Source organism: Carettochelys insculpta, chromosome 3 (assembly GCF_033958435.1).
Source record: "Carettochelys insculpta isolate YL-2023 chromosome 3, ASM3395843v1, whole genome shotgun sequence".
Lineage (NCBI taxonomy): Eukaryota > Metazoa > Chordata > Testudines > Carettochelyidae > Carettochelys > Carettochelys insculpta.
Genome location: NC_134139.1, coordinates 151413750 through 151436644, shown reverse-complemented (window position 1 = coordinate 151436644; position 22895 = coordinate 151413750). Strand labels below are relative to the sequence as shown.

Here is a 22895-nt window from a genome sequence, read left to right as displayed (position 1 = left end):
CCCCCACTCGCATCCCAAACATGTATGTGTTCCATCAATATATTCCAAACCCAAAAGTGTTCTGTGGCCAAATGAGTCTGGGAAATGCTGCCCTATAGCATAGCTTCCTGGCCCTGCTGGGCCTCCTTGCCTCTTGGTGAAAGTCCAAGTGTCTCAAATTACTGATCAGTTAGCCTGCAATTAAAAATTGCTTATTTGCCTTCGTAAGTTACTTGAACTGATACATGGTCTTAGACTTTGCTAATAACTTTGTTCAGGAGAGCAAGAGAGAGAGGCTGTTGGTTGTCTTGACAGCCTTCTGGGCCTCTTTAGATGCATCCAATACCACAGCTAGATACATTACAAATTCTTTCACCAGGAGAGCATTTTAGCTGTGATCTTCAACCTTGTGTGGCTGGGGAGGTACAGACAACAATTGAAGATCTGCGCTTCAGAGGCTCTGAATTCATCATAAATGCAGATGAGGTATTACACTGCACAATCTCAGCCTAGTTTCCTTGCAGTCCTTCCTAGTGACTGAAGGAAATTGTGAAGAGGTCAGTCTTACACCACAGAGAGACTATGGCTGAGCTGCTTTTTCAAGCAAAAATCCTGGAAACCATGGGAAAAAGGGACATGCTCCAGAAAAGGAGAGAATCTGCTTCTATGTACCCTGAATCTGATCTTCATCTTGATATAAATATATAGACATTACATTTCAGCCACAATCTTGGATAGACCATCAACTGATCTAGGCTGTAGTGGGAGACTTTCCAGCATCCAGGCAGTAAGAAAGACAAGTGATCCTGATTAAACCACAGTCTTACAAACTCCAAATTCTGTGCTTATGTGAGGCTTTATTACAGACCAAAAAAACCTTCCTTTCAATCTCCACTTTGGTGGAGTGACTGTTGTTTCACTACCTGCTCTCTTTCCCTTCTACAATGATGTCTTCTATATCTTATAACAAAAATAATTTTTAAAAAGTCTATTTGAAAAGGAAAAAAATCAACCATTTTATATTATGAAGTGTTTGAAGTGGGACACTTTGATATTGGAACTTTCCCTTTTTTCTTCAAAACAAAATTTTAGTGACATTATTTTATAAAGCATTCACCAGACCTGAATTTTCTGACAGAAGACGTCTATGAAAGATGTGACCATTTTCACTAGTCTAGGGCAAAATGTATTGTTGGTAGGAAAGCTAAGATTTCCTTTATTCTGCAGTTGCGCCAGAATGACACAGTCTTCACTAAACAAAAATGCTAAACATCGGTGTCGTTTTGTGAATGTGAATTCTTGGTCTTTTCATAAACATAGTTCAGTGAACTTTATGATGATGGTCTTGGTACTAAGGCTTATTTGGATGAAAAAGTCTGAGAGAATTCGAGTGTCTTTAAAATATATCCCTACAAATAGTTTCTTCTTCAAGTGGTCCCTGTGGGTGCTCCACAGTAGGTGTCGGGCTCACCCCGGTGCTGCAGATTGGAAATCTTCTAGCAGTTTCCTCTGGATCGTGCATGCGCCGATGCACGCCGCTCCTTCGCGCGCCCTCGGTCACGTGTGCAATGCGTTCCCCGCCAGTTCCTTCTCAACCGCCAATGGCTGCAGAAGGAATCCGCTCCACCTCCAATGCCTGAGACAGATAAGACCGTTAATTCTAGTTGTTAGCTTGTTTTTTACTATTATACATAAAGCTTTAAAAAAAAAAAATGTAACTAAGTAAGAGAGAAGAGGAACAGAGGGGAGAAGAGCGGACAAAGAAGGCTGAGTTAAGCCGTCCACTGCCCTAAAGGCCGTAAATGTTGTTTGTTTGAAGAACGCAGTGATTAGCGGCTAAGTACCCTATTAATAGTTAGACTCACCGGGATGTCTTCCTCGGGGTTTAAAAAGTGTGAGTCATGCTGTGAGGCTATGCCGGCCTCTGCTCGGCATAGTAAGTGCATTCGTTGCCTGGGGGAGTCCTATGTTACCCAGAAGTGCTCTCACTGCGCTAAGCTTACAGCAAGGGCCAGGAAGGACAGAGAAATGAGGCTCAAAATGATCTTGTTTGATAAGGCCCTTCAGCCTGAGCCACCGGAGAAGCCTCTCACAGAAGGGCCCTCAGGGTCGCACAAAAAGGAAGACAGCTTCTTTGCCCCCCCTCTGGGCAAAAGAACAAACTCTTCCTGGCTCGATCCTTGCCGGCGAATTCAGCGAGCAGGATGAGCGGAACGCAGAGCCCTAAACCGTGGGCTGATGAAAACGGCAGCGTGGCCGTGGCCGGGCCTCCGACTAGTCAACAGTGGGCACCTAGGGTGCTGCGGGCGCCGGTGCGGCAAGCGCTGGAATCGGCAGCGCAGCCTCATGTGGCACCGGCTCTCACAGCACCGACGGCACAAGGACACCCAGCACGGGGCCAAACAGCACTGGAGGAAGCTACCCGCGCAGCACCACATATGGCGGCACCGACAGCAGGGCCGAGATCCCCGGCACAGGAGGGGGCGGCACCCACCCTGCAGGGGCGGCAGAAAACTAGGGCTAAAACCCGGCACCACAGTCCATCTCCGGACATTGCTGCACTGCCATTATCACCCAGCCCCCCTCCCCAGAGATCTCACTCACTCACTCTCACTCTCACTCTCTCACACACACACACACTCCCTCCCCCCCACCCACCCCGCGTTGCGGGGCGGCAACTCCAATGGCCTGTTTCAGACCCCCCTCCCCGTTCTTCCAACCACCTTCGCCTTGGCTCAGGCCACCTTCACCCTTTTTGGGCCTGGATCCCTACGAATACTATCACAAACCAGCTTCACCATTATCAATATCGTCACGGAGATCCTGTTCTTCCGGACATCATAGGTACACACTCTAATTGTGGTCCAGGTCTCCATCACCAGGCCATTGCCCGTGGTGTTATGGCCATCCTCATCATAGTGAACACCGACATCGGAGGTCCAGATCCAGGGGCAGATCCCCACCCGCTCCTCGCCAACACCCCCGCATACACTCTCGCTCTGGGAGAGGAACGCAGTTGTCCCAGGTGGAAATAGGTCCAGAGTCCTGAGACTTCCCTTCACAGCACACGAAGGAGCAAACATACCAGCGAACTCAGGAACCAGAGGAGTTGGAGGAGGTTTATCCTAGCGGTGCCTCCTCATCCTCCCCAGATGAGGCAGTTGTCCCCAGGGACATCTCCCCTCAGGATGACCTTAAACAATTCCAAGATCTGTTCAAAAGAGTAGCATACATGCAGGACATTGAAATAGCAGAAGTGCAGGAGAAGCATCATAAACTCCTGAAAAATTTGAGACCCCCGGCTTCATCTAAAATTGCCATCCTACTGGATGAAGCCATTATCAAATCAGCCACTAACATATGGCAGACTCCAGCCTCTATCCCACCTACGAATAAAAGGGCGGATAAGAAATACTTCGTCCCACCCAAAGGCATGGAATTCCTGTTTAGCCACCCACAGCCCGATTCTTTGGTGGTTGAATCGTCCCAACAGAGATCAAAGACGCCTCAGTATAAATCAGGGGGGGTCAGATAAAGATGCTAAGAAATTAGAACCTTTCAGCAGAAAGGTCTACTCCTCCTCTACCTTATTACTGAGAATGGCAAACTACGTGGCACGCTTATCAAACCATAACTTTGACAATTACTCTAGACTTACCTCTCATGGATTTCCTTCCAGAGGACAAGAAGCCAGTGTTAAAGGCGATCGTCCAAGAGGGCTACGCGGCCTCGCGAACGGGAGTTCAGATTGCCCTGGACGTGGCGGACACAGCGGCAGGCTCAACAGCCGCAACAGTGGTAACGCGTAGGGAATCCTGGCTCCAGACGTCTGGTATCCCCAGAGATCTACAGGCGAAGATCGTAGATCTTCCCTTCGACAAGCAAAAGTTGTTTGCAGAATCAACCGACTCGGTCCTCTACTCTAGCAAAGATTTGAGGCCACACTTAAGACCCTGGGTATCTACACTCCTCCATACAAGAAAAAGAAATTCTACCTCCAACAAAGGCATTACGCTTACCAGCCACAACGCGCGCAATACCAGCGAGGCTATGACCAAGGGTGCCATCAACAGTGGCAACAGTACAGGGCCCTCGGGCGACGTTCTCAACAAAGGCGCACAACCTCGGGGCAAGCCCAGAGGCAGCAAGTTTGACGGGTATGTCGAGGACTGCACTATCTCTCAATGCCACTTTCACCTCATGTTCCATCATCGCCTCAAACCGTTCTACTCCCAATGGCAAAACATCACAACAGACAAATGGGTGCTGGAAATTATAGCCACAAGTTACACGATCCCCTTCCAGTCACTACCACCACCGAAACCTCCCACCCGGCCTCTTCTCAGGGACCCTTCTCACGAGGCGAGGCTGAAGCAGGAGATAGATCACCTCATGTTCATAGGGGCGGTGGAAAGAGTACCGGAACAATTCTAAGGAAAAGGTTTTTACTCACGATACTTCCTGAGAAGAAAACAGGAGGCTGGAGGCTGATCTTGGACCTACGGGGCCTCAACTGATACTTGCGCAAACAGCGCTTCCAGATGGTTACAGTTGCCTCCATACTTACGGCACTGGATGGTGGAGACTGGTTTGTAGCCCTGGACTTACAAGACGCTTACTTTCATATAACAATCCACCCGGCACACAGACGTTTCCTCCGCTTCACGGTCGGCGGGGAGCATTTCCAATGCAGGGTTCTTCCATTCAGCCTATCCTCGGCACCCAGAGTCTTTACCAAAACCTTGGCAGTGGTATCAGCTTACCTGCACAGGCAGGGCGTGTTTATTTTTCCATATCTGGACGACTGCCTACTGAAAGGGGCCTCAAAGGCGGAGGTCCTACGCATGATACACATCACCGCGAACACTTTCACTTCGCTAGGCCTAGTTATCAACCTCGCAAAGTCAAAGACCGAACCCACACAAGATATAGAATTCATAGGGGCGCGCATAAACTCTTATTACATCAAGAGTATACCTGCCCAACGCCCGCTTCCGTGCTATCATATCCCTGGTACAAGTCATGATGTACAGCCCCGCGGTGCCGATCCTAACATGTCCACAACTGTTGGGGCACATGGCGGCCGCCACGTTTGTGGTACAGAATACCAGGTTACACAGGCGAAGCCTGCAGTATTGGCTGGCGAGCGTTTACAGACCAGCAGCCCATACCATCCACAGGATAGTATCGCCCACAACGGAGGTGCGAAAGTCACTAGCGTGGTGGGCAGATCCCAAGAACCTGCTAGTGGGAGTACCCTTCCACCAACCACAACATTCTCTTTTTCTTACAACCAATGCCTCCCACATAGGATGGGGAGCGCACGTTGGCAGCAAGTTGACGCAAGGGCTATGGTCCCCCGCGGAACAGACACTGCACATAAACATACTGGAGCTCAGAGCAGTGTTCAATGCGTGCAGACATTTTCGGAAATGCCTGTACGGCAAAGTAGTCGGGATCAATACTGACAATACTTCCACCATGTTTTACGTCAATCGACAAGGAAGGTTATGGTCCCGTGTGCTATGCACAGAAGCAGTCTGATTGTGGAACTGGTGCATTGCCAACAACATAACGTTGAAAGCCTTGTACTTGCCCGATGTCCACAACGTGAAGGCAGACCAACTGAGCAGGCACTTTACAGTCAAGCACGAGTGGCAGATCCGCTCCGACGCATATTTCGCACCTGGGGGTTTCCCCAAGTCGATTTGTTTGCCACCCAACACAACAAGAAATGCCCTCAGTACTGCTCCAGAGCAGGAATAGGGCGAGGGTCTTTGGGGGACGCCTTCATGATCTCATGGAAGGGCCCTCTACTCTACGCGTTTGCCCCCACAACACTCATCCACAAGGTTCTGCAGAAAGCCAGAAGGGAGAGAGCTCACGTGATACTCATAGTCCCAACCTGGGACCGACAACAATGGTTTCCCTTGCTTCTGCACATGTCGGGTCATCCACCACTCCCCCTACCGGTAGCACTGGACTTACTTACGCAGGCTCGGGGGTCCATAGTGCACCTGCACCTTCAGGGACTCCGCCTACAAGCATGGCTAATCCATGGCTCAGCGCCTTAGAGAGCACGTGTACGGAGGGAGTAAGACGAGTCTTAGAGTGTAGTCGAAGGACCTCCACCAGGAGGACTTACGAACAGAAATGGACACAATTTACCTCCTGGTGCTCTTCCAAGCAGTTAGCTCCTCTCGACATCCCTATAACTGTAAATTTGGAATACCTGCTGGACCTCAAACGAGACGGGCTCTCTCTATCCTTGCTAAAGGTCCATCTCGCAGCTATATCAGCTTTTCGGCACAAAGAAGAAGGGCCCACCATATTTGCCCATCCTATCGTCATAAGGTTCCTGAAGGGACTGGTAAACCTGTACCCCCCTCAGAAACCGCTACCACCGTCATGCAGTTTGGACTTGGTACGCCACACGCTATCGGGACCACCCTTTGAACCATTAGCCACGGTACCCCTCCGACTACTTACCATAAAAATGACTTTCCTTCTTGTGATTACATCAGCCCGCAGGGTGAGCGAACTCGCAGCAGTGATGGCAACGCCGCCCTGCACAGTATTCTCAAAGGAAGCGGTGATCTTACGGTTACACCCAGCCTTCGTTCCGAAAGTTTCCTCGGAGTTCCACATTAACGAACCAATAGTACTACCCTCGTTTTATCGGAAGCCTCACAGCTCCAGCAAGGAGGCATGACTGCATCTCCTAGATGTGAGGAGGGCGTTGGCCTTTTACATAGACAGAACTAAGCCCTTTTGGAAAACGGACAGACTCCTGGTGCGTCTCGCTCCCAGGTCGAAAGGGGAAGGCCTCTCTTCCCAGAGAATTTCAAATCACATTGTGTCCTGCATAAAACTGTGTTACGAGCTCCAAAAGATCCCTGTGCTAGCTCCGCCCACGGCTCACTCCACCAGAGCGGTGGCGGCGTCAACGGCCTTCTTCAAGGGAATCGCGTTGAAAGACATTTGCACAGCAGCAACTTGGTCATCTTACGACACCTTCACCAAGCATTATGCCCTGCATCTGGTGCTCGATGAGGATATCCGTCTGTCGACAGCAGTCCTCTCAAGGGCAAGCTGCACATGAATCGAGTACCCACTTCCTTACTTGGGGTTACTGCTGGGTAGTCACCTACTGTGGAGCACCCACGGGGACCACTCAAAGAAAGAGAAGTTACTCACTTGTAGTAATGAGGGTTCTTCGAGATGTGTCCCCGTGGGTACTCCACTATCCGCCCATCCTCCCCGCTTTGGATCTCTGTCCAGTGTTTTTTCAGGAGCATCCGGGGCGGTTGGTCAAAGAACTGGTGGGGAGCGGATCGCGCACATGACCAGGGGCGCGCATCAGTGCATGCGCGATCCAGAGGAAACTGCTAGAAGATTTCTGACCTGCGGCGCCGGGGCGAGCCCGACACCTACTGTGGAGCACCCACGGGGACACATCTCGAAGAACCATCATTACTACAAGTGAGTAACTTCTCTTTATGCTGTTTATTCCATTTCTGCACCTCAGTTTTGCACCTCCATTTTGGTTAGTAAAATTCCTTACCTTTATGTTTTTAGTTCTTAAAATATTTTAATCTACTTGAATTTTGTCTTTCCCATAACTTTTCTCAGAAGTTAATTCAAAGGTAGAAGCCATAGGATTTTTTTTTTCAGCTCTAGGTGTGTTATTGGCTCATCTATCTGGACTGGAAATCCAGTATCATAATACCAAAATACACTCAAAGTACAAAATATTTTTTCCTAACGTTTTAGGTAGAAAGTTTGTTCCCTTGGCTTTTTGTTCACTGTGTGCAAATACAGTATTCAGTTGCAGTAATACACAACTTTCTGGATAAATACTTGTTGACTTCATGGGCATATAACCTGCATAGCCTAGAGAATTGCTTAGAATCAACTTTCTCCATAACATAACTTTCTAATTACCAGCCAGTTCCTGAAGAACTTATTTCTATGGCAGAAAGATTCAAGCAATTTCAGCTGAAAAAAGAAATCGAAAAGAATTTAGGAAGACCTCATGGAAAGTCCCGGAAAGGTTTTTAAATTCCCATGGAGATATTTAAAGTGAGTAAATCCTTATACTAATAGTGGTATAGATTTTGAGTTCAGGGCTAGATATTTCAAGTGTTTGTAGTTCTGTGCTAGTCATGACTCAATTTTTCTTTAATCCGCACTTGCAGTGAAGAAGAGGAGGAAAGAATGTGTCAAAGTTAGTAATTGCAATGATGTAATTTATAAAAATTGTAGAGATACTGGAGAAAATTAAGATTCTGCTTTTAATTTGACAAACTGCAGACATTTTTAATATACAAGTAATTTAAAAATTAACTTACTGTATTTTCAGGAAGTCAGATTGGTGCATTCAGTCTACACCTGTCAGATTTGTTTCAAAATAACATACATGCCTTTGACATGTTGGACCACCATGAATGTCAGTTGAGTGCAAGAAAGGTGTTACTTCTGGTTGGGGACAGATAAGGCATGGCATACCAATTGATATCTTCTTCCATTCTTGTAACATGGAGCATACTACTACAGTAATTGCTGAATACATCTTTAAACTAATATTTCATTATGTCTGTCATACGGAATGGATGGAAACCCAACAAAATAAGAGTTGACAAAATTTTTGAAGCCTGAATCTTGTATTTTCTAATAAAGTTTTATGCTTTCTAGTCTTTATTCTCTTCCTTTCTTTTACATTAAGCTTATATTCTTTGGATGAACTCCTGGCTCTTCTGAAAGCCATAAAAAAAAAAACAAAAAAAAAAAACCCTCCCCCCTCCCCCCAAAAAAATTTAATCTTTCCTATTTATTTTGATGTCTTTGACCTATTTAAAGAGAGTAAATAATAGTTATACACAGTACTGAAGAGCTATTTAAACTAAAGGACAGTGTTGGTGTTAGAACAGATGGGTACAAACTGGCCATGGAGACACGTGGGTTGGAAATATGAAAGTTTCTAATCATCAAAGGAATGAGCTACAGGAACAGACTTGTAATAAGAGGAGAGAGGGCAAAGAACATAGCTAGTTTTAAGATCTTAGTGGTGGGGGAATTGGACTCAATAACCCAGAAGGTCTTTTCCATTCCTGTGTCCTATAATCCTGTATATGTGGCTGTAAAAACATTTATACCTCCTACTCAGTCTGATTTTTGTGCATATGTGGAAGTCACAGGGTGGGTACATATAGCATGCAATAAAACTGGAGGTTCTAACTGAGTTCAGTGCACGTGTTTACAATATACCTTTGCGCTGGATTCCAAATATATAAAGTGGCTCTTATAACTGCTGTAGTGTGATAGCTCTGGCATTGCTAACTGTTTTAGTCACTAGGTTGCTGTGTTGCCAATATTCATCAATCCTGCCCACACTGTTACACTTTCTGACCTCTGTGTTTCCATCAACTCCATGTTATATAATTATACTTATTTTCAAGTACAAAAGCTAATTGCTTTGGAAACACAAATCCTTGGAGCATCTCTGAAAACACACAAACAGACACAGGAAGTTAGTTGGGAAAGTCCATATCAAAATCAGTAACCCACTTCTGTCAGTTACTGATTGTCCTTCACATGAAGTAGGGATTATAGCTAGCGCCGCTCCCCCCCCCCCCCCCCACTCAGTATATAATTGTACCTTGATGGATTTGTTTAAAGAGGTCTCTTACCAATCTGACTTAAAATGGTGAAAAACTTCCTGTTGTCCCTTCTGTAACACTTCAATTTAAATGTGAAAGTCTCAGTTATTTTCCCTGATTACTTTACCATCGTCATTCAGAAACTGTCAGTATCACCAGAAACTCCCCAAAGAATAATTTCAATAATTGAGTCTTTATTAAATATTCTGATTTACAAAATATAAATTAAAATGTTCAAAAACCTAATAGAACATTTCCTTACTTTTGCAGTTCAAATATTGGAAATCTATTATTTATTTCATATTTAATTTCCTTTGAAAGGAAATCACTGCTTGCCTTATCAATCAGTTGTCTGCTGAAAAGATTGTATGTAGGAATAAAAAAATGTGGAAGGTGTGCATTGTTGAGGCAATCCAGAAAGTAATCCAAAAATCTTTGAAAACAGCTCTCAAGGTCTGTAACTAGCCATTGCTTGTCATCTGGCCAAAGGATACATGCTTGGAAAAAGGCAGTTTTGGCATGATAGGAACAGAATTTATCCAGGTCCCGTCTGTTTCCATGTTTTGTCTTAAGCTGGTGCAGAAGATGCTTGAGAAGTTTCAGACAGCTTTTCCTGTTGAACAGTAAGAGGTCATTACTAGGAAGTGCCTCACGTGTACTAAGTAAGTGTGTCTGGAAATGTTGTTAAAGAACAGAATATTTTGCCATGAGGTTTTTTGATACTGACCCCTAACCAGTGGGATCAAGAATCTTTCCAATAATATTTTCCTATAAAGTATGAAAACCAATGCATTTTTATTGGGCAGATTCATCCCCCGATTATATTAGCTTTTCCAGGGGGTCCCCAAATTGAAGGACTGCCAACAGAACTCTTGGTGATGCACTATAGAAGAAACTTCCTTCTGATGGGGAACATTGTATCGAAGAAACTGGATAGTGTGAGCAATCATGCTTCATTTAGTGCACTCGCCAGAGCAGATGTCATTAGTAGGCAGGTTTTGGAGGCTGCTCCAAATTAAAGCTATCCTTTTTCTGACACACTTGAGGAATATTATACTGCCTTCCCTTGCCCTGAAGAAGACAATTGGTATGAGAAGGTTCAATTTATATGTGCTTACATTGAACAGTGAATCTGGCCCAGTTCATCAAACAATTTTTAAAATTACTTTTGTAACTAAAAATAGAATGATTTGCTTAATAATTTGATGTGTTGTATATCACATCTAGAGAACTGACGAACACTAAACTGTGGCAGAAGTTAGCTTTGTCTCTGTACATAACTACATGACTCTTTTTTTCTCTTTTGCTATGCTTGGAATTGTTAATGAAATTTGGAAGAGTTTGAGTTACAAAGCTACGGAGTGACAGAAGCCATTTTTCAATCGGCTCCTTTAATTGTACTGTTTAAAACGTGTCAGAGGATTCTTAATGTAATCCCCACCCCTTCATACACACACATTAATGAATTGCCTCAAGTAGGTAATAAATTTAGTGCCCAGTATCTAAAATATTCAGTGACTAAGTTTGTAAACACTGAATCAGTGGACTTCTCAAGCTAACAAACTGGGGCTAACTCTTCTATTAGATATAAGAAGTGTGGGGAATTGTCTTTTAATAGATTTTATTTATTTGCTTTTTAATGCAAATGTGGGACCTGAATATGTGATGAAATGTAACCCCATGTTCTTTAGACATTATGTCTCTACAACAGAAGGATATTGTATTAGATTATATGCATTAAATGTTTAGCAGATTAAAAACAATCTTCATAAATATTAACTATTATCCCTTTATGGATTGCTGTTCTGCCCACAGATTACATTATATATTTAAAAAAACTCAGCACACTTGCTAAATTGATATAGCAGTTCAAAGATTTTTTTTTTTTTTTGAAGACGACAATACTAACCTACAACACTTTACTCCCTCAGTTTCACAACATGTCTTTGTGTTGCCATGGTTCTTTATCATGTCCTTCTCGACGTGTGAGAAAGAGAGTCGCCAGGTGTCTTCTAAATATGTAATGACAGAATGCAAACATTTTATTAACACTTGTTTTATCCACTGACAGTATGACTCTTACACAGTTTCTGAACAGTAATCCTGAGTGAACTTATTTGGAAATCTCTGAAATGTTTTCTAACTTTAAAAATATCAGTTTAGTCCACAGAATGCTAAAATTTTCTAAGAATGTTTTTTGTATAATGTCGTCGTCCCCCCCCCCCAAAAGATTGTTGTCTAGCTGCTTTAACAATATGTCCATACCTAAAAACATTTGGTTTCTTGGAAGTGTAAACTTAACTCTTAATTTCCTAGGTTTTGGGCTAATTACAATACCCAGAAAAGACTTACATCTTTTAAAGTTACAAGTAAACTCTTTCGAATACAGCATTCTGTTATCCAGAACGCTCAAATAACCAGCACTTTAACCATAAGTAAATGTTAGTTATGGTTTCCTTAGGTACAGTATAGTGAAAGTAAATACAGATAAATACACAGCATTTGCAGTAAGTTTACAGTGTACAATACTACTGTTGTAAATAAAGTACTCTGCATACATTTTTGTTTCTTAATATCTAATCTTGTTTTTCTTTAGTGTTATGCACTGCTAGGTATAACTGTTAATTATCTAGAATATTTGGCTATCTGGCAACCTCCTGGTCCTGCAGCTGCCAGATATGAAAGAGTTTACTGTACTTGGTATATGTACTTTCAGTCTTAACTTTTTTTTTGGGGGGGATATGGTACTGTTTGGCATAACTAAGACTTTTTCACTGATCTTGTTTTAGAGTACTATTGCAAGAGTAACAGGAGTATTCCTGTTATTCCCACAAGGCAAGGCATTCAGTTTGAGTAAATTAACATCACTAAAGAACTGAATTGGCTTCAGCTACATTATTTTACAGCATTGAGACACAACTATAAATTTCCCACACAACTATAGATCAGCTTTCTTCCCAAGAAAGCATGTACTCACTGTTTAATTTTCCCAGTACAAGCAATTAACACAAGGTAATACTACTTTCAAATAACGTTAGATGAAAACACTGAAAAAGCAAGTCAGTTTTCCCCAGATATGCTCTGCTGCCACCAATCAGATCAGCCAAGTGGAATAAAAATAAAAATAATGGTGGTAGTGTACTTATAAAAACCTGAACTTTATGGGGCATCTAGTAAATTGCTCTGAAAAGGCAAAACATTGAGGTCTTAACATGCATTGTTGTGCCAGCAACCTCGCATACAGAAACTAATTTTGATGCTTCCATTTTTGCAGAAGCATACTTTCCGGCATTCTCACTAGGTTTCTCTTGTGTAACGGGAAAAGATCAGAAAAATGTTTCTAAATGGCCATGGTTGGGAAATATCACATTGCTCTAATATGAGGGGGTCTCAAATTATTTCAGTGTAGCCACCTTTTGTGTAAGGACTCAAGGAGAGGGACTGTCTTTGTATAGCACTCCACAACATAAACAATAGGTCAACTTTAATAATTCAAAGAGAATTTTCTTAGGTGATGGCTCTAATGCAGAAATGGCCAGAGAGAAGACCACACTGCATGTCCTGCTTCCTAACAAAATTTTTTAAAAAAGTAGTTTCCCCTTGCAGATGTTAATTAAAAAAACAAACAGTACCTTTTAGCACTCTTCCATCCTTGGCATTTTTGGGTACTAGATATATTGGGTTCCATTTATATTCTTGTTTGACTTTCCTTCCCAGCCATTTTTCAATTTTTAGGCCATCTTGGGTACTTTCAGGCCAGCTCTGACTCCGAACTTCCAAAGCCAAGATTATATCCACTGATATCTCCATTGGAGGAGTCACAATGCAAAGTGTTATTGCAGGGCTTCCAGCCTTTTTTTTATCCACAGTCACTTTGATTTCTGTTTGTATCAAAAAATAACAAATTTTCTTCAACCTTAACTTTCTATTACTGGAGGAAACCATTTTTGAATGGTTGTCATTAGAATTTGTAGCTATATGTCAAATATCAGCGTAAAATACAAAGCTTCAGTCACTATGCAGGGATCTCCACACAGCAGCCTTATTCAAAATAAGCTATTCTGGAAGAGCTGTTCTGAAATAGCTTATTTCAGCTTAGCACTTAGCAATTTTGAAATACAGCATCTACACGTACACAGCCTATTTTGAAATAGTCATTGGATGAACTATGACTTATCTAAAAATAAGCTCTATTCTAGGTATCACTAGCACGCAAGGTGGGAGCTCAGCCCTGCCCCTCCTCTCCTTTGCAGCTAGGATCTTATTCAAAGGCACCTGTGGATTAACAAAGGACCAGTTAATTATACTAACCACCACCTCAACAGTGAAGCTCTGCATCTTTATTCATTAATGAAGCTGTTGTAAGTAAGTCTATTAATGGCTTTAATAGCACAATTTCAGACCTCTGCCTTGGAAAGGTTGCTGATCTCTGCTCTATTCCCTGTCTTAACAGCGCCTATTTTGAAATAAGTGCTCATAGAATGAGGTTTACCACTTTTTTTAAAATGTGAACTATTTCAAAACTATTTTGAAATAGCAGTTGCATTGTCCAGATGCTAGGATAGTTATGACATAAGTTATTGTGAATAATAACTTTGCTCTGTAGACTTACCTTCAGAAAATAAATGGAGATGTATTTTAAATCAGTTTAATGCAAATATGATTTAATGGACTAATGGGGAGAGGGGTGTCCCTTAATCCTGAAAGCTCATTAAATCCGAGGGTTTACCCACTAACCCTCCCAGCTCCTCCTGGCTCCCTGGTGATTTCTCCAGGTTCCAGCCACCTGCTCTGTGCCAAGGGCTCCTTGGGTTCTAAACCGCCACAGTCGGCCCTGAGCCACCTATGCTCAAGGTAGAGCATGAGGCTCCGAGCCGTCTGTACTCTGCCCTGAGCACAGGGACTCCTCTGGGCTTGGAGCCAGGACTCCACGGCTGCAGAGGTGTGAACCGTGGGACCTCGTGTCAGCTCTGGTGAGCTTTTTTCCATTACTGTACAGTACTGTACTCTACTTTCCTGGGGGAAGCCTAGCAGATGTCTGTTATTACTGATGTCCGGTATAATGGGGTCTGTTATATCACGGGTTTACTGTAGTTCATCTGTGAAGGTATGTGCATAAGCTTAACTAAGCAAACAAAAGAAAAGGCATGAAAAATGCCTGGAACTGCCAGAAGGGGCAAAATTGCCCTTTGCCTCCATCTACAACAAATAACCAAGCCATGTTTGTAAGTAGGTTATGTAAAATCCTAACATCATATTTTAGTACTTGACTAGCTGAATTAATATGCTACAATGTAATAAGAGTGCCTTTAGTAGTAAGACAACTGACATTTCAGTTGCTCTGGAGAAGCATATTTGCAGTGAATACTGATTCCAAAAGTGGAATGTTCTTGTCCAATATTATTTTCATGTGTGAATGCATTAGACCCATACAACCAATGTATTTATATTTAATATTGTAAATGTTGTCATAATTTTCAACATACACTGCTGAAAGATAAAAGGAACTATAATTTTTCATGAGTATATTCTTATGCTTAATGACTATTTCTGAAAGACACAACAAGCCACTTAACGAATGAAGGCACTATTCTCCCCCCATCTCTCTCTAGCCACTGTCCCCTACTGCCATCAGTGCTCATTCCATTATGTATAGTGCTTTAGGGCTTGGTCTATAGACCATAATTCAATATTATTTTGTCCCTCTTTTCCATGTGACTCTCACCCATGATTATAATACCATATTCATGAGCAAAAAATTAGTGAAAATCGAAACACTGAATTTGGTTTCATACAATCCACAGCCAGCAGACTGGTCTACTGTAGAAAAGATTTGAAAAAAAATTGTTTTAAAGGAAATTCAGAAGTCAGAAACCATATGGGTCATTTGTCATAGGTCTGCTACAACAAGCAGTCTTGAGCCATTTTACAAACTTGCTGGAAAAAAATATTGCTTTGTTTTATGGGAAGTAGGACAAGCTCACATCTAGTAAAAATGTAAGAACTGGAAGAAAGCAGAAGTTGAATTACAGTACTGTATGTACTATATGCCAGTAAATGATGCTTTGTATATTAACTATCTACAAATACTGCATATAAGTATATACTTGCTTTTAGGGATCAGTTCTGCCCATTAGTGCTTATGCTCCAGAAGTTAAACTCAGTTTTTAAAGAAAATATCCATTTTTATTCAACCTTTATGATTGTGGCAATAGCCTTAAAAATGTAAAGCAGGTGCAACAATGCAAAAATAATGATCTGATTATGCAGACAAGCTAAAGTAATGGCACTGAAAGCATCAGTGACAGCATTTGTTGAACAAGTATGTTAACTCCTGAAGCTCAATTATAATTAAATGTCAGAATTTTTGTTTACAGCATGAAAGAAGCAAGGAATGACTGTTTTGCTATGGTTTTATTGGTCCCAGGGAATTGGAAACAGTCTCCACATTTCCAGTGCTCATTAAGCAGACTACTGAGAAATTGTAAAAGTTCTAAAAAAGATAGGTCTTCTTGAGTTAATACAGTTGTTATAGTGCAAGTTATAGCTAGAAGCACTGGTTTCTGTAGAGCTAATTAGGCCAATGCTTTTAAAAAGAACTGTTTCACTGAAAGTTAAGATGTGGAAAGAGGGGCCTCCAACAACAGTGAGAGTTTAAAGTTCTTGTTAAACTTTCAACACTGAGAAGGAACAGCAAAAAAGAATGAAAATGTATAGAGCTACTTCTTACCAGCTCAGCACTAAGACCTTTCCATAAGGCCATGTTGAGTAAGCCAGGTAACAGGCATATTCCTGCGTGTAGACCAGAACCTGATTGTCCTTTGTTTCAACTTGTAAAAAACAACCTATTGCATAAGAATAATTCAGGCAGAACCCATTCATTCTAAACGCTGGAGTAAATCAGGTCCTGTGTGTGTCTGGTTCCTATTCTTGTGGTCTAGTGCTACACTGTAGCCTCATCCTGAAATAACTTGCACAAATTGTGTAAGTTACTTCAAGGTAATTTATTTTGAACGTGGTGCCAGCCACATGGCACTAAAGTTCGAAATGTGCCTATTTGAACTTCCCACTATCCCCCTCACAATGAGGGGCTGCGGGAACAAAATACTGTGCTCAAAATGGCCCTTCTATTTCAAGGGCAGTGTTTGGCTATGGGGTTTCTATCTCAGGACACAAATATATCCTGAAACAGAAATCTCAGGGTAGCCATACCCTTGTTGTCCAAGGTGAAAGTAAGCTAGTGCACCACTCTGGCAAGAAGGTTCCTGGGGCTTTCTTGCAGACTGTCGTGCTAAGCAGCAGGCCCCAGGCAGGTGTAAGGAGCTGGATGGGGGTTCTCACCTACCACACACTAACCCCAACCTAGGACTGCCCCCATCCCACAGTCTCCTCACCAACAGGGTGCAATTTCAGGAGGATGATGGGTAAGCAGCCATGGGTACGGGCACTCTGTGACTTTTCTTCCTTTTTCCCTAATTGAGGGAGTGAGGGAAAAGTGCACAGCCTGTGTGCCTTTGTCTCGCTCCTGGCTGCCAAGGGAAGGAAGAGAGGAGTACTTCACCCAGGCTGTGCAATTTTGCCTCTCCCCATGAGCAGGGTGTGGAATCTCCATCACTGGAGATATTTAAAGAGCAGGTTAGCTATCTATTGGGGATGGTTCTAGATGGTGCTTGGTTCTGCTGTGAGGACGGGACTGGACTCGATGACCTCCTGAGGTCCATTCCAGTTCTAGTGTTCTATAATCATCAGGGATGAAGGAAGAAGAGTAGCAGAAACATAAATGTGGCTGCAGCCCCCCTCCCCGTCCTCTCAACATGATGCCCTTGCCTATCCCTCTGCACTTACCTACACACACACCAGCCCCCTGCCATGAGGCCCCCCACTTTTGCCCTCATGCTGATTCCTGCACATCCACATCCCTCTCCCCTGAGCCACCCAACTCCCATACCCCAAGACTCCTGCATCACCTCCATCCCTAGCCTTCTGCTGTGAGCCCCTCTGCCCCTTGGCCTGAGCTCCCCCACCAGGTTCCAGCCTTGACTCCTCCACTCCCCAGTCTCCTTCCCTAAGCCCCCTCACACACACCACCCCACACTTAAATTTCTTACTGCCATATCAGGCATCCCCATCCCCTTGACCTGAGGGGGCCCCCCCAGGCAGGTGCAGGGGGTGCAATAGGACTGTATCAGTAAGAAAATTGTTACTTTTTACCCTTGCTTGTTGCTCTGGCAACAAGAAAAAGCATAGACATTTAGGCCGTTTCTACACATGCCACTTTAATAAACAGCCCAAAATATGTTAATGAGGCATGGATGCAAATTCTCTGCACCTCAAGGTCACATGATCTGGAGTCTTGAAGACAGTCTTCTAGACTCCAGAATGCTGTTTAGAAGCGCAGCCCCTGGGCAGTCTTCCGGAGGCCCCTTCTTCCCGAAAAATTTTTAGGAAGAAGGGGCCTCCAGAAGAAACACTTCCTTCTGGAAGACCCCCCCAGGGGCCATGCTTCTAAACAGCGTTTTGGAGTCCAGAAGAACGTCTTCCAGACTCCAGATCATGTGACCTTATGCTAATGAGGCTTTGGGAATTTGCATCTGTGCCTCATTAGCATATTTTGGGCCATTTATTAGCATGTGTAGAGAAACAGACTTATGGTTTTTTTTCTTGCATTTTGTCCACACCTCAGTGAAGGCATTGCTGACAAGAATGTAAGTTTTATATACACCATTACTTAGAGATTTACATATGCAGGTGTTAATTTGGACAAAGTGAAAACACTGGCTACTAAATACTTACTTGTCATGCTCTTTACAATCTCTTTAATAATGTTCCTCAGGGCTGAGAGCATCTTACAAGCTGCTAATGTTCCATCTTCCTGCAAAAATTTGTTCAGACTGTTTCCTTGAGGATTTCTTTTAAGTTTCACGTAATAAAAGGCACCAGAATCATCACATTTTTCCAGTTCAACTCTAGGGGCTGGCATTGTAAGCATGATATCGAACTCATCTGGTGCAGAAATCTGTGAATCACAGAAATAGTGTTTACTGGTTTTTGTTATTACAGGTAAGGTTTTAGCCTGTGTTTCCATTATAAAGTCCTCTAGAGTTTTTAATTCTCCCATCCACTATGTGTAGTGAAAAGGGGAACAAATACATGTTAATTTGCAGTAGGCTAAACCTAGGGAACTCACAAACAGGAGGACAATACACCGTTGGCCGTCAGGCCATCTCCCCAATTTCCACAAGTTTGATTTTTGAATGTCTGTAGATTAAAAATCATTTACTTATCCTGCTAAAGAGTGGGGGATGGGCTACACACAGCAAAAACTGAAACGAGCAAAGCTTGCACATCATGGATATAAAAACAGAATTGCTGAAAGAAGCCATTTTATGCTTCCCAATTCTCACTCTGGTGCCAGGGCCAATTCTTACTGAAGTTTACAATAGCTGCAGTAGGTGCAGGTATGACAAAGGCATGTGCTTTATTTTATATTCACCTGTTTGAATAGTTTTCAACACAGATACTTTATATAGTAGCATGCTTTGTGGCTGTAGTTGTGCCCTTTGTGCTCTTCCTGCCGTAGAAGATGCACATTGTGGGGTGGCGGCAACCCATTCTTAGTTCTTTGTTTCTATTGCCTGTTGTGCAAGATAGAATTTGTGGTGTCCACATTCCTTAAGCATGATATATTTTTCAGTTTTGCAATTGAAGTTTATTATAGGTAGTTCTAAGAAGTCTTCTTTCCTCTTATACTAAAAGTATAAAGCCCTCGTGTAGGCTTTTTACTCTTCCTGGAGGTCTTCCTCTCCTCAGGCCCCACACATATTCCCTATATAAAGGCACACTCCCAAGGAGGTTTATTCATGCAAGATGTGTACCATAACCTCCAGGATTAAATTTTGACCATTCTATGAAGCCCATTAGCAACAGCTTTTGAGGCGAGCAATCTGAACCAGGAAGACCATCAGAGACAACTCCAGTGCCAGTAGAGGCACACATGGCACAGTGGCTAATGAAAGCAGTGTCCTACTTCCCATGCTGCCTTTCATTAACCCTCAGCATCAGCCACAGCAGTGGTGGCTCAAGGGAAAGGAAGTAGAAAGCACCACCCCAAGAAATTAGTCTGGCACCAATTCTTATCCAGGATGCAGGGATAGAAGGCCTCACCTGGCTCTGAGGGGAGTGGGGGGGGGGGGGTCTTAAAATTAAGTGCTATACCAACCCCTTGTTGACTATGTCTACACTAGAAATATCTGTGACAGAGGAATCTCGACGGACCCTCTGTCAACAGAGGGCTGCTGCACACAAGTTACTGTGGCAACAGAGAACTGTCAGACTGCACTGCCCTCTGGTTTTAGAAAGTGGAATAGCAACTCTTCAAAGATGGCTGATGGGCAACCAGAAGGCCTCTCTGTTGGCAGAAGTGTCGACGCTGCACTTCTATCAACAGTACCAAACAGGTTGTTATGCCTCAATTTTTGAGGGATAATACTGTTGAGGCAAATGCAGAGATCTGTCGAGATTCTGTTGACAGAATGCTTTATGTGTGCAGACACGCCCTGAGTTATGGCAACAGCAGGCCCCTTCTGTTGCCAAAACTCTCTAGTGTAGACACAGCCATTGACAATGCCTGCCCAGACAGCACATTAAAGAATGTGCTGCCATTGACACAGCAGAAAAAAACATGGCACTAATTTCTGTCTTCTCCCCCCAGTAATATGTATTGTGGCTCTAAGTTGACTCTGTGCATCTACTAGCCATTCCCTTGTCCCCACCAGCCTGCCTGTGTCTACCCTGGGATCAATGGAAATCCTTGTGAAGCTTCACTGTATCACAGTGCACGGTCACCATGCCCAAGAGATTGACCCCAGTACCAAAACTGCTCCTCTTTGATAAACTACGAGAGGTAGCTACTATCCTTCCTCTAGTAAAAGTGCAAAGATTAGTTAAAAAAAATACACATTATTAAATGTTTAAATCTGATCACTGACCCTTAAATGAAATGACTTAAGATGTCAGACCACATTAATATTAGAGCTGAGGGTGTCTAAAAGGGTATGTGTACACTAGTCCCTTCCTTTTGAAAGGGGCATGGTAATGAGCGAGTTGGGAAGATACTAATGAGGTGCTACGATGAATATGCAGTGACTCATTAGCATAAGTGCAGCCACGGGGGCGTGGGGAGGGTGTTGAAAGTGCAGCTTTTGACTCATGCCCATCCCATGTAGATGGGGCCTTTTGAAAAGACCCCCCCCTGCCCCTGGACTTCAAAAAACCCTTATTCCTAAACCAAACAGGAAGAAGGGACTTTCGAAGACTGGGGCAGGTGTGTCCTTTCAAAAGGCCCCTGTCTACATGGGCAGTGTGAGAGTCGAAAGTGGCACTTTTGAACAGCATGTGGCCACTATTATGCTAATGAGACACTGCATATTCATGAAGTGACTCATTAGCATCTTCTCAACTCAGACATTACCATGCCCCTTCCAAAAGGAAGAGGCTAGTGTAGAGGGAGCCATTGGGAAATAGCCAGGCTGCCTGGACATGCCCCTATTTATTTAATTTCCGTTATCTCCGAGTTAGAGGAGCACCAGTCAGCTGAAAACCCAGCAATTGTTCTCAGGTGCCGACCAGCAACGCCGCCCTCAGCCCCCCGCCGCCCCCCCCCCCCCAGGCCGTCTGAAAAAGCGCCCGACCGCCCAGTGAGGAAGCGCTCAAGCCCCTGCCTGCTTCACCTCACCTTGACCCGCTCATAGTAGCTCCCGCTGCCCAGGATGGCAATGGCGCTGAAGTCGGGCCCCCGTGCTTTGATGGCTGGCACCAAGGTGCGGATGAGCTCGTTCACGCGCTCCGACGCCTCGGACGTGTCCTGCCGGGCCAGGCTCAGGGTCTTCAGCACCTCGCTGAGCCGCCGGGCTCCCAAGCCACCCGACTGGCCGCCGCAGCAGCGCTCGGGCCCCGCGCAGCAGCGGGCGGGGGCAGCGGGCGGCCCGCGGGGGACACGGACGGCCGGTGTCCGGCCAGCTCCCTTCTCTGGGCCGGCCGAGGCCGGTCCGGGCGCTGCTCCCTTCCTGGTGGGGCCAGCCGGGCGCGCGCCCCGCCCCGCATGGCCGGAGACCCCCTGGCGGGCGGCAGTGTCCCTCTCCTTGCGGGACCGGGCCCCTGGCGGGGCGGGGGGCGCCGGGCGCTCGCCGGGGTCACTGGTTTGTTCGTGCCCGCCAGGAACCCGGGTCGCCCCGCTGCCTGCCCCCTCGGCCCTCCCCCGGCCCCGCGTGGGGCACCTGGCGCCTCGCCGGCCGCGGGACCCCGCAGCGCCGCTCAAGCCCGGCGCCTCGCTCCACTGTTTGGCGCGCCTGGCTCCGGTGCCCCGCTCCGCCATGGCCCGACCAGCGCCTCCCGCCTCTGCAGCTCGGCGCAGCTAGAGCCGAGGGACAGTGCGGGCGCGGCGCAGGCGGCGGTAAGTTCCCTTCCGAAACCAGGGCCCGGCAGTGGGGAAACGAAACTCAGGACGCTGCACGGCCGCCTACCCTGCACAGCAGCCCCGCCCGGCCTCGACGGAGCGGGACACAGTGGGTGAGGGGCGCTGGGCCGAGGCGCGGGGGTGGGGAGGGAAGAGCCTGGCCACTGCCCCACTGCCAGACCCGTCCTCCCGCGGGCAGCAGCCGGGCCGGGTCCCGACCCAGCAGAACGGCCGGACCACTAGCTGCCCAGCCGGGTGCGACGGACGGCAGCGAGGGGCGCAGCGCCCGGGAGCCGCTTGAGACCCTCCCGGCCGGAGCCCAGCCCCTGGCTTAACATTGCCCCTGAGTAACGCGCGGCCCTGGCGTGAGATCATCCCCCAAGGCAGCCACGTCCAGCCAAGAGCCTCGTCCCTGCGCCACGTGCTGAGCTGCTGCAGGGGAAGAGAGTCACAGATGCGTTCTGTGTTTAAAGGAGTCCATCCCACCTCGCGTTAGCCCGGCGGGGGGTTCGGCAATCACAACAGCAAACACCAGCAGTTCTTTTCAACTGCAATTGAAAAAAAAATTGAAAAAAAAACCTCAGTAATTCAAGAGCCACGATGCTGGTGAGTATCGGCTGGCGCTTCATAGAGAACATCAAGCCAGACTTTTTGTAAGCCCTGTTCAAAGAACAGCACCTACACAATTATTTGTCATGTGATACATATTTACTGCAGGACTTTCACAAACACTTTACATATTCTATTTCCTATGTGTTTGTACTAGTCTTCCTGCCTTTCACTCCTGAATCCACTTTAGTTAT

General features: G+C 45.1%; 2 protein-coding genes across 2 annotated transcripts in view; one reads left to right on the top strand and one right to left on the bottom strand.

The window, feature by feature from the left end:
* DDX43 (DEAD-box helicase 43) overlaps positions 1-8040 on the top strand; it is a 79189-nt gene extending 71149 nt beyond the window's left edge. The window contains exon 16 of the mRNA XM_074988874.1: positions 7927-8040. Coding sequence (XP_074844975.1) covers positions 7927-8040 — 114 coding nt within the window. The remainder of the gene's footprint in view (positions 1-7926) is intronic.
* Positions 8041-9896: 1856 nt separating this feature from the next.
* CGAS (cyclic GMP-AMP synthase) lies at positions 9897-22011 on the bottom strand. The gene is made up of 5 exons (XM_074989133.1): positions 21373-22011; positions 18432-18654; positions 13271-13519; positions 11548-11650; positions 9897-10251 (listed from the first exon to the last, which is right to left on the bottom strand). The coding sequence occupies exons 1-5, from the start codon at positions 22009-22011 to the stop codon at positions 9897-9899; spliced, it is 1569 nt and encodes a 522-aa protein (XP_074845234.1).
* Positions 22012-22895: the final 884 nt, after the last annotated feature.

Coding starts and splice junctions, on each gene's coding strand:
- CGAS (XM_074989133.1), bottom strand. CDS start 22,011: ATGGCGGAGCGGGGCACCGGAGCCAGGCGCGCCAAACAGTGGAGCGAG. Junction 13,520..18,431: donor GATTGTAAAGAGCATGACAA/GTAAGTATTTAG, acceptor TGATACAAACAG/AAATCAAAGTGACTGTGGAT. Junction 11,651..13,270: donor GGATGGAAGAGTGCTAAAAG/GTACTGTTTGTT, acceptor TTACATATTTAG/AAGACACCTGGCGACTCTCT.